This window comes from Maniola hyperantus, chromosome Z (genome assembly GCF_902806685.2).
Source record: "Maniola hyperantus chromosome Z, iAphHyp1.2, whole genome shotgun sequence".
NCBI lineage: Eukaryota > Metazoa > Arthropoda > Insecta > Lepidoptera > Nymphalidae > Maniola > Maniola hyperantus.
In genome coordinates, this window is record NC_048564.1 from 15,094,543 (window position 1) to 15,106,829 (window position 12,287).

The following is a 12,287-nucleotide window of genomic DNA, read 5'->3' on the forward strand; positions in this document are numbered from 1 at the left end:
ATGAGAAGGGGTTTGGCCATTGGTAGACTTACCACGCTGGCCAAGTGCGGATTGGCAGACCTCACACATCTTTGCGAACATTATGGAATGAATTCCGCACCGGATTTTGATACATTTAAATTCAAATTTACGTATTTTAAAACGCACCGCAACTCACCGCATCGTGGTGCGCGCTATCTTTTAGGGTCCCGTTGGCAACCTTCATGTACGGAACCGTAAAAACGCGCGTGACCATTAGAGAGAGCGCGCTATGCGGTGCGGCGAGTTGCGGTACGTTTTAAAAGCCGTTAATTTGAATGTAAGTCAAGTTAAATCCGGTGCGAAATTAATTCCGCAATGCGCGTGTTTCTATGTAGTTATATAGTTCACAGATTTTGCGGGAAAAAACGTACGGAAAGAACGTATTTTTTCCCCGCAATATCTGTGAAATATAGCACTACATAGAAGCGCGCGCACTGCATTAGTTCTGCATCAGATTTTACTTAATTTAAACGGATTTAAAACGCACCGCAACTCGCCGCACCGCAGTGCGTGCCTCGCTTTAGTCGGAGGAATCTACCTAACCGCTCGACTATCCGTAACAGGTCGCATACGATACGTGCCCCGCTATTGGGTTAACAAGGTTAAGGTACAAAGTTAGTACACAAGTTTAAGTTCAGTCTGCAGATCATTTATGTTTTAGACTGCGTCATAGGCAGTCGCATCACTAGCTTCCTCATCTCGACTCATTTTAACTTTAGACTCCGTAAGAGATAGTCGGCTAGTGACTTCACTACTCGTACAGACGTATCCCCTATCAGTTTATCTAGTGGGTGTCTTAATTGAAGTGGCGAAGCGGTGTCGTGACTCGAACTCCTTACAATTACTGATACAGATCTCTAATTAATCGCAGCTTGATTGCTTTTTTTTGAATTGCAATGTGAACTTTTGCGGTCGCTAAAATGAGTCCCGTGTTTGCGATTCATAACAATTACCAGCTGAGGAACGCTGTGGGACAGGTGAGTCAAAGTCTTTTTAACCGACTTCCAAAAAGTAGGTGGTTCTCAATGCGCCCCGTTTTTAGGGTTCCGTACCTCAAAAGAAAAAACGGAACCCTTATAGGATCACTTTGTTGTCTGTCTGCCCGTCAGTCAAGAAACCTACAGGGTACTTCCCGTTGACCTAGAATTATGAAATTTGGCAGGTAGGTAGATCTTATAGCTGACATTTGGGGAAAAATCTGAAAACCGCGAATTTGGGGTTAGATCACACAAAAAAAATTAATTGTGGTCATGAACTAATAATTAGTATTTTCAACTTTCGAAGTGAGTGACTATATCAAGTGGGGTATCATATGAAAGGTCTTCACCTGTACATTCTAAAACAGATTTTTATTTATTTTCATGCATCATAGTTTTTGAATTATCTTGCAAAATGTCTAAAAAATACGACTGTAGTACGGAACTTGGTCGGTTTTTTTATGAATGTACCTACACCGATTTTTTCAAGGTTTCTGGACCGATTTGCAAAAATTTATTTTTTTAAAGAATATTAGCCAAGTTTATATTCCCCTTTCCCTTCCAACTAATCAAAAAGCTTGTGCTAGGAGTAGGTACGACCCTAGTACAACGGGTGGAGTTTGAACCGGTGACTTTTCCAATTTCAGTCCGTTTCTTTAACCGTTGAGCTATCGAGGCTCTATATTCATTATCATAGATAGATAGATAGATAGAAATACTTTATTGCACACAAAAAATATTACATAACTATTACAGTAACTTAAACTAAAAAAATTATTGTATGCAAAGGCGGCCTTATTGCTCACAGCAATGTCTTCCAGGCAACCTTTGGTGAATCACCTACTCCTACTAATCACCACTATCATCATTATCATCAAGTTATCACCGGCACACTGCGGGTCTCTTTTCAGAGTAAGAAGGATTTAGGCCATAGCCTGCCACGCTGACTTAGTGTGGTCTGGCAGACTTTACACACCTTTGAGAACATTATTATGGAGAACTCTCAGGCATGCAGGTTTCCTCACGATATTTTCCTTCACCGTTAAAGCAAGTGATATTTAATTGCTTGAATTATACGTAATACCTAAAAGTTAGAGGTCTCACAACCTCCCGAATAGAAGGCCTGCGTCTAAACTAGTAAGCTTTCATCATCATCATCATCAACTACTTACACTTGCACGACACTTATACTTATTATTAATGTAAAGTAAATATTTATGTTTAGTTGCGTGGAAGCAACAGGCTGAGGTTACCCATAAGCCAGTGTAGCGTATCGTTACATCAGTACCCTTACTATAAATGCGAAAGTATGTTTGTCTGTTGGTTTGTTGGTTTGTCCTTCAATCACGTCGCAACGATGCAACAGATTGACTTGATTTTTTGCATGGGTATAGATAAAGACCTGGAGAGTTAGATAGGCTTTGTATCCCGGAAAATCAAAGAGTTCCCATGGGATTTTTAAAAAACCTAATTCCACGCGGATGAAGCCGCGGCCATCAGCTAGTTAATAATATTACAGTACGTGGCAGAAAGTAATGTACATCGCCATTTAGAATGACATTTCGGCTTTGTAGAGCGTTGTCTCTGTCACTCATACCTATTATCTTTTGTCGGTCTCAACGACAGAGACAATGCTCAACAAATCCGCTATCTCCTTCTAAAGTTCGATGTATATTATTTCCTGCCGTGTACTAGATATAACTTTTATAATTCAACAAGAGCCACTGAATTGCTTGCGAGATCTTTTCAGTAGAACCTGCTTTGTGAACCAGTCGTTGAGTCTCAGACGTAGCATAAAAGACACTATAGTTTTCGTATATAAAAAGGCAATTATAAATACAGTGATTTACCCGCGAATTCCGCTCGGCTACGATTTTCAAAGCAAAACCTCCATGCGCGTCGTTTCTCTAGAAATTCGTAGCTAGCTCGTAGCTCGTAGCCCGTAGCTCCAGAGATACATACTGCTAGTGTCCTTCGAACGGGCCCCATTTGCATGAGGCCCACTCGAAGAACTATTTTTAGGGTTCTTTACCTCAAAGGAATGAAGGAACCTTTATGTTAATCCCAGAAAACTCTTGCCATGATGTGGATATTAGAAATGGTCTTGAGAATTCCGTACTACAGTCGATTTTTCAACATTGTGTACGATTAATCAAAAACTATATGCATAAAAATAAATAAAAATCTATCTTACAATGTACAAGAAAAGCCCTTTTATAAGATATCCCACTTGGTAAATTAATCTTACTTTGAAAGTTGAAAAATCTAAAGTTCATGAACACATTTTTTTTCGTCATGTAACCACAAATTCACGGTTTTCGGATTTTTCCCCTTACTTATGCTATAAAACCTACCTATCTGCCAAATTTCATGATTCTAGGTCAATGGGAAGTACCCTGTAGGTTTCTTGATAGAAACGACAGCCAGACAACAAAGTGATCCTATTAGGGTTCCGTTTTTCCTTTTGAGGCACGGAACCCTAAAAATTAGACTTCTTCTTTCTTTCTTTCTTCACTCTTTGCTAGTTTCTGCACTTGAACGTTTCCGTCCCTGACGTAAGACGACGTAAGATTTTTTTACACATTTATTACCTGTTATCTCCCAAAGCCACCATACATAGTCGCTGATCTCTGTGTGGGGGACAATACGCAGAGAAACTTTCAGTTTTTATGAAATAACGAAGGTCTAGGACTAAAAGAAGGTATAAGAAATAAACACTGAAGGCATATTTTACTATAAAGCAACGGGATTTTTTTTTTAAAGTTTAAAAAAGAACGAGACTGCTTGCAAGACACGGCTGGCGCAACGAGATTTTATTTTAAATTCACTTCGGAAGTCCTCGCTTTTGCTGCGCCCTTCCAATATTACTCTGCCGGTAGATGATTGATTTATTTCCGGCCTAGACAGAAATGCACTATTTTATATTATATTACTGTAAATAGATTCTCTGAAAATTGCAACTTTCTCGGTCGTAAAGGCATTCCGAACCAATTTAGATACAATTTGATGATTTAAAACTACTCACTTGTAAAAGTTCGTTTGAATAAAAATCTTTCTATTCTATAATACATCCATACTATCCATACTTAATATTATAAATACGAAAGTGTCTGTCTGTCTGTCTGCTAGCTTTTCACGGTCCAACAGTTCAACCGATTTTGATGAAATTTGGTACAGAGATGGCTTACATCCCGGGGAAGGACATAGGCTTACTACTACTACTTTTTATCCCGGAAAATTAAAGAGTTCCCATAGGATTTTTAAAAACCTAAATCCACGGGGACGAAGTCACGGGCATCATCTAGTTAATATTGTAAATGCGAAAGTGTGTCTGCTTTTCTGCTAGCTTTTCACGGCCCATCCGTTCAACCAATTTTAACGAAATTTGGTACAGAGATAGCTTCTATTCCGGGGAAGAACATAGGCTACTTTTTATCCCGTACTCAGTAGTGAGCCTGCGATGGGTTGATCATGATGATTATTCCTTTGCACATGATTCATACTCTCAAGGCTCGTTCTGTAGCTAGTAGCTTTAGCTTATATTTACTCTAAGGTTTGCACGAAAGGTCTGTTTGCTGAGCTATTAAGCTGTGAGTATAAGACGAGGCGCATATTATCAGAAACTAGACGATGCACGCGTTTTCTCATTTCGGTGTTTTAAAAATCCCGTGTAAACGAAAATATTACAATAAAACTTAAAGCTAGCCTTATCTAATTTCCTATACAAATCATGTCCGCGTGGAATGGTGCCAAGAATACTGGCTGCATTTCCGCGCTGGACAGCCAGGCTGATCCGTTGCGCAGCCAGCCCTTCTGTCACCAGATGAAGCGGTATAATAATATATAGCACTAAGAAAACTAGTGTAAACTATTTGGTTTCCGGGATAAAAGTAGCCTATTCATCTCCAGGATGCAAACTATATCTGTACCAAATAGATGACGCCCACGAATTGTATTCAAAAATCCTGGTAGAATTCTTTGATTTTCTGGGATAAAAGTAGCCTATGTCCTATCCCAGGATGCAAGGTATTTTTGTACCAAATTTCATTAAAATCGACCTAACAGATGGGTCTATAAAATCCCGCGGAACTCTTTGATTTTCCGGGCCAAAAGGTAGCCTACTCCGTCTTGCAAACTATTTCTACTTATAAGTCCCGCAAATTGCGCAAATTGCTAATGCGTGTGGCCGCCATTTTAGTGACGTCAGCACTAGACTGAAGTTTCGAGCTGATGGTATATTTTTACTTAAATATACGTCAATGTTAATGTTTTAGCCTCAATAGCTCAACAGGTAAAGGAGTGGACTGAAAACCGAAAAGTCGACGGTTCAAACCCCGCCCGTTGCACTATTATCGTACCTACTCCTAGCACAATCTTGATGCTTAGTTAAAGAGGAAAGGGGAATATTAGTCATTAAACATGGCTAATATTCTTTTTAAAATAAATGAGACATGGTTACAGTGCAATAGCAATTTCCTAATTTTGTCTAAATCTGTTAAAACGATAGGCCGTGAAAAGCTAGCAGGCAGATAGACAGACAAAGACACATTTTCGCTTTAATTATTATAAGTATTAAAAGTATTAATTGTCTGTCAGACAACTTGGATACTCATTCTACAAACATTAGAAGCGTAAGTACATCCAATTCGACAAAATTGTAACGGTCTGCAAGATCTCTGTCGCGTCCGAATTTTTTCTGACGAGAATTTCTGATAATATGTGGATGGCCTAATGCCCGCTTTCCTCCTTCCGTTACGGTTATTTCGTCAAGTAGGCGCTATCGATCTGTTGTGTAATTAACGGCAAGAGCCTGGGACGTCCTGGTTTCGACTGCCGGCAGGCAATATAAATTGTTCCGGTTACGAAAAAATATAGTTATACCAACGTGGACGGAATCTTTATAGGGTGCCGTTCTCGAAGACCCTATTAACTAAGATTCCACTGTCAGGCCATCTGTCCGTCCGTCTGTCTTTCAATAGGCTGTAGCTCATGAACCGTAATAAGTAGAGAGTTTTACTTTTGTACCAAACACAAAACGAACGAAATTTTTATGTACGAACCATAAAAATTTAAAAATATTTGTCTTTTATGCCTTGTGACGTCATTAATCGCCTTACGTACAGCGGGGCGTTAATAATTAATAATAATAATTATGTCAAAATATTTGGCGGTAAAGGAAAACACGGTGAGGAAACCTGCACGCCTGAGAGTTCTCTATAATGTTCTCAATGGTGCGTGAAGTCTACCAATCTGCACGTGGCCAGTGTGGTGGACTTTGGTAAGCCTTCTCATACTAAGAGGACACTCGTGCTTGATCATGATGATGATGTCAAAAATAAATAAAAATCATGATTTTTTAAATAATTATTCTCTTTAATAATGAGTTCTAACCCCACAGACTACCGCTATACAAAACATCACATCATTGTATTACTACAGTCTCTGTTACCATAATTTCCTCCTTCCATGGAGGTTGTTTCGTCAACCACAAGTAGACGCTATCGATTCGTTGCGTCGTAAACGGGAAGAGCATTTCATTAATTTGTTTTTGTTCGATGTATATCTATTATGTAACAGTTTACACCATTGACTTATGTATATTACTTCGTAAGGACAGGGCCATTGAACAAGCAAAATGGCACCGACTCATTGGTCCAAAAATGTTTATTTAGCACCAATGCAACATCTGTGTCGTCTGGATTGCAAACGGGTCGTTCATTAGTATCTAAGATCAGGTGCCGTGGCGCTGATTTATTTGGTTCCAAAACCGTGAAAAATTTTGTTCGCTTGACCACATCTTGTCATTTATATCAATGGTTTACACATTCAATATTATTAGCTTATCTACCTCGTTGGTTAGCATGGTCAACAGCAGATGATAAGGTTGGGTTCGATTCCCGGGTGGCACCAAAAATTTGTTAGGTATTCTAAGAAATTCTCAATACCTACAAGCAGGGAGTAAGAAAGTTTGCAGTGTTGCACCTAGTCTCTTTACCTAGTTTACTGCGTCACAAAATCATTAAAAGTAAGTACGTATTATTATTAGAAACTAGCTGACACGCCCCGGCTTCGCTCGCGTGGAGTTTAGAAAATTGAGGGGGAGGTTGAATTAAACTTTTCTCTCCGTAAAAACCATCTTCGTACTTCAAGGAATATTATAAAAAAAACTAGCTGATGTCCGCGACTTCGTACGCGTGGATTTAGGTTTTTAAAAGACCAACAAACTTTTAGGAGTTTGTTGGTCCGCCCCTTGAATAACCCCATGTTGTAATCTAGTGGGAACACCGCCGATGAGAGTTGCTTCCACAGTTTGCATGTGCGTGGAAAGAAGGATCTGGCACAGCGGTCGGTCGAAGTGCACCAGACACCAGGTGGTGAGGGTCGAAATCCTTACGGTGGCGCGCGGTGCGGTTGTAGAAAAAGGAGGGTGGAATGAGGTCAAAAAGCTCTTCAGAGCACTCCCCATTATAAAGGCGATAGAACACGCATAGAGAGCTAACGTCTCTGCGGTGCTCCAGACTTGCCAACGAGCCGGTTAGTTTGGGATCGTTCACAAGTCGAAGTTAGTTTTGAATTTTGTATTTTAAATGAAACAAATCGATTTACTTACTAAGGACAATTGGATGACTCGCTAAAGGAGAATAATGTTTTAGTACATAATGAATGCGGGTTTAATAGCTCAACAAATGAACGCTAGGAGCTGGGCTCTAAACTGCACGCTACTGCAAATAGGAAACACGTGCACCCGATGTACCCTTGACCTGATCCTTACACTTTACCCCGGGTGTGCCCCGGGGAGGAGCGGTATATTTATAACTAGAAGATGTCCGCGACTTCATCTTCGTGGATTTAGGTTTTTAAAAAAGCCCGTGGAAACTCTTTGATTTTCCTGAATAAAAAGTCAATTTTCGAGATGCAAGCTAGCTCTGTACCAAATTTCATATAAACAGATGGACCTTTAAGAATCCCGTTTGAACTCTTCGATTTTCCAGGATTAATAGAAGCCTATGCTCTTTCCCGGGACACAAGCTTACTTTGTACCAAATTTCATCAAAATCGATTAAACTGTTGAGCCATGAAAAGCTAGCAGACAGACAGACACACTTTCGCATTTATAATGTTAGGATGGATAATATTAACGTTATAGAGAGAAACTACAAGCAAGATTTAGTTTTAGAGGTGCGTGCCCGGGATCGAATACCCGACCTCCCGCAAAAAAAGGCCGACGTTCTAACTAGGTACTAGGCTTTCACCGCTTATAGATTACCGCACCGCAACCGCACCGCGCGCCACCGTAAGGAATTTCTCCTCACCATCTGGGTGTCTGGTGCACTTCGACCATCCGCTGCGCCAGATCCTTCTTTCCACGCACGTGCAAACTGTGGAACCAACTCCCATCGGCGGTGTTCCCACTAGATTATAACATGGGGTTATTCAACGGGCCGACCAACAAATTCCTAAAAGGCCGGCATCGGCGGCTCCTCTGGTGCTGCAAATGTTCATGGGCGGCGGTAATCACTTAACATCAGGTGACCCGCCTGCTCGTTTGCTCGCTATATCTATTAAAAAAAAAAAAGATTAGTATGGCATTAGTACAGGTTAGTATGGCTTTTCAAAAGTGATTGAACACTCTGACACAACTCTACGATCGCGTCCTAACCGCGTTTTAATGAACCGATTCTCAAGCATATCGCGTTATTACTATTGTCATACGCGTATACAATAAATAATCCTTTTCAATGCGACTGATGTCATAATCATTTATTTGCATTTTTATTGCCTCTTAAATGTCTGTCTTTCATATTTTGGTCTGTGAAACATACTTGTACCACCTAGTTTACACTAACACTAACTAACTAGTTTTTACTCCTTAGAAGAATTTTTCCAACATGGTAAAAAGCGTTTTTGACATTCTATTGTTGGACATTATTTAAAAAAAAATCTTAATACGGTGCCTATATTCGCTTGGTTTTGACATTTACAATTGTTCTTATCAAAAAAAATTTTTACAAAAAAAAAATTTATTTCGCAATTTTTAGTGGCCCCATGGCATGCTATGACTGGTTAAAAATCTACTGTTTACTAAGCTATTAATACACTGATCGCGAGCAATTTACTCTTATCCGTTGAGGAGTTCCAGTATCTATCTTCGAAGATGTTCATCAAATCTTAACCAAATTTAAATGGTACCAACTTTGAAGTATACCCTTTCAAACAAAAAAAGAATTTTCAAAATCGGTCGAGGCGTCTTCGAGTAATCGGGGAACATACATAAAAAAAAAAAAAAGATTCCGATGAATTGAGAACCTCCTCCTTTTTTTGAAGTCGGTTAAAAATGTTAATGTTATGTGACAAACAAGTTCTCATACTAATGATTTTAAGCTTATTCCATTTTATAACGTAGACTAGCTTATGCTCGCGACTTCGTCCGCGCGGACTACATTCAATTTCACGACGAATGACGAATTTCAAACCCTCATTTAACCCACTAGGGGATGGAATTTCGAAAAATCCTTCCTTAGTGGATACCTACTCTTTACAAAGAACACACCCTCCAAATTTCATGTCTCTAGGACAAGCGGTTTAGGCTGTGCGTTGATATATAAGTCAGTCAGTCAGGACTTTGAATTTTATATATACAGATAACTGGTACATACCACGACTAGCTTATTCTCGCGACTTCGGTTTCAATTTTTTATCCCAATAAGTCCGTGAAAGTACGTTCCTTTTTGTTTTGTATGCGAGCTTATGATATGTCGTAGATAATCGCTGGTATTCTCACGGATGACGGATAACTCGGATGACGGAAGTGAGGTGCGTAATCGCCGTTAAGGGTTGTTTTTTCAAAAATCTTTTCTTAGCGGATGTCCACGTCATAATAGCTACCTATCTGTAAAAATCTGCCAAATTCCAGCCTGATCTATCTAGTAGTTTGAGTTGTTCGTTGATAGATCAGCAGTCGTCAGTCAGTCGGTTAGTCAGGTTTTCCTTTTATATTCATAAATATTGATTTGAAGATTTTATTTGTCGATATTTCAATCCAATATTGCACGGGTCGTGTTCACGACGGGATTGCAGTACTGCGAGAGATGAAGTTCGAGCTGTCATGGGCAGAAATCAACTAGCTATTTACTGTTCATTTCCCTGGAACGTCACGAGCTGTCCGGCTAAATACACTCACAATTTCACTATCAACTTTGGATGTTGTACAATGTTGTCCTGGTTTGCAAAATTCTAGCACTGGATTTCACGTACCTACTTGCTAGCTTAAAGCCATCCTCACGTTTAAAATTATAGTCTTTGCGAATTTCAATTTTATTTAAAACTAGCTTATGCTCGCGACTTCGTTCGCGTGGACTTCACAAATTTCAAAACCCTATTTCACCCGGGGTTGAATTTTCAAAAATCCTTTCTTAGCGGATGCTTAAGCCATAATAGCTATCTGCATGCCAAGTTTATTTATCTAAATATATAAAAGGAAAAGGTGACTGACGGACTGGCTAACTGATCTATCAAGTCATACTTCAAACTACTGGACTGGGATGGGGCCGAAATTTGCCGAAATTTGGCATGCAGAATTTTTGAAAATTCACCCCTAAGGGGGTAAAGTAGGAGTTTGAGGTTTGTGTAGTCCACGCGGACGAAGTCGCGAGCAAAAGCTAGTAAGCTATATTATTCTAGCTTAAACTTCTACTTATGATTAATTTATAAATCTAATTTACAGTCCAATAGCACTGCCCTAAGTTTATTCACTATTTTTATGACCTAGTTAAGAATAAAGTGGCACAAGCACTATAATATAGGAACGCTGCACTTATGCACTTTTTAGCACTAATTGGAATAGCTTTTTACGAAGAAATATTTTTTATTTTTATTTTACTTTATTCAGACACAAGTTAGCCCTTGATTGCAATCTCACCTGGTGTTAAGTGATGATGTAGTCTAAGATGGGAGGGGGCTAATCTGGAAGGGGTATGGCAGTTTTTATTAAACCTGCCCCCCCAATTGTGTAAGAATAACCATTTCATGGCTATCGCAATCGTCAATAATTCTGCCCTTTGATTGGCTGTGAAAAAATGTAAACAGCGAATCAACCAATCAAATGGCAGAATTTCTTGATGATTGCGATAGCCATGAAATGGTTATTCTTACACAATTGGGGGCAGGTTTCTACACGGCATCGTACCGGAACGCTAAATCGTTTGGCGGCACGCCTTTGCCGGTAGGGTGGTAACTAACCACGGCCGAAGCCTCCCACCAGATTTTTTTTAGCATTAATTGAACATAGTAAATTGAAAAGGGAGACGGAGGCCCAAGGTTTGCACAGCCTAGGGGCCTGTACCTATACGGCTTATAGTCCGGCTTTGTATGTATAAGTTGCGCAAATTGCTATTGCGCTGGAACCATGTCTCATTAAGATCGAAATGACGTCATTTTGTCGTCATTTGACGTATATTTAAGTAAAAATACACCATCCGCTCGAAACTTCAGTCTAGTGTTGACGTTATAAATACTATCTGTCCCGGCTTACTCACGTGTGTAGACGACGTTAGCCCGACTAGTTTCGAACCCATACGGGGTCCTTTTCCTACGTCGACTACACACGTGAGTAAGCCGGGACAGATAGTATTTATAATGGAAATCACTCACGGTAGTTTAAACGCTAAAATAGTGTTGACGTCGCTAAAATGGCGGCCACGCGCATTAGCAATTTGCGGTACTTATAGTGTATGTAGGTATATAACGAGTGAACACTCCAGTTGATTTTTGGGGGACACAATTTGCGGGACTTATAAGGAATGGTCTACGCTACTATTTATTTCGGGAAAACAAACGATACAAAAACTCAAAGCCCACTTTACCCACTCTCTCATAATTATGTACAAAGTTGCCTACAATTTAGTAAATAAATAATTTACTTTTAGCTACATTATTGCTTAGCTAAGATCATTAAAATCGACATATACGCTGGAAGAGGTGTGCCATACAAAATGAGCGGTTTTTTTGTGCCGAATCGAAGTGCCACACCGAGCGTACCGGTAATTAAAATTGAAACTTTGTGCCATATAGGTACTCCTCGTGTTAACAGATGTCTCACCCGGGTCACAGCTGAAAATCAGCGTCCTACCTACATCTTATGTACATAAGTCATACATACAAATTGCTATTGCGCTGGAACCATGTCTCATTAACATCTAAATGACGTCATTTTGACGTGAGCTGAAATAAAATATACCATCAGCTCGAAACTTCAGTCTAGTGCTGACGTCATTAAAATTGCAGCCACGC

At 39.7% G+C, this 12,287-nt stretch overlaps 1 protein-coding gene across 1 annotated transcript in view; it reads left to right on the top strand.

The window, feature by feature from the left end:
- The first annotated feature begins 704 nt into the window (after positions 1–704).
- Positions 705–12,287, top strand: part of LOC117995270 (cyclic nucleotide-gated cation channel subunit A-like) — a 33,079-nt gene continuing 21,496 nt past the window's right edge. Inside the window, exon 1 of the mRNA XM_069508666.1 lies at positions 705–998. Coding sequence (XP_069364767.1) covers positions 942–998 — 57 coding nt within the window. The 5' untranslated portion in view covers positions 705–941. The remainder of the gene's footprint in view (positions 999–12,287) is intronic.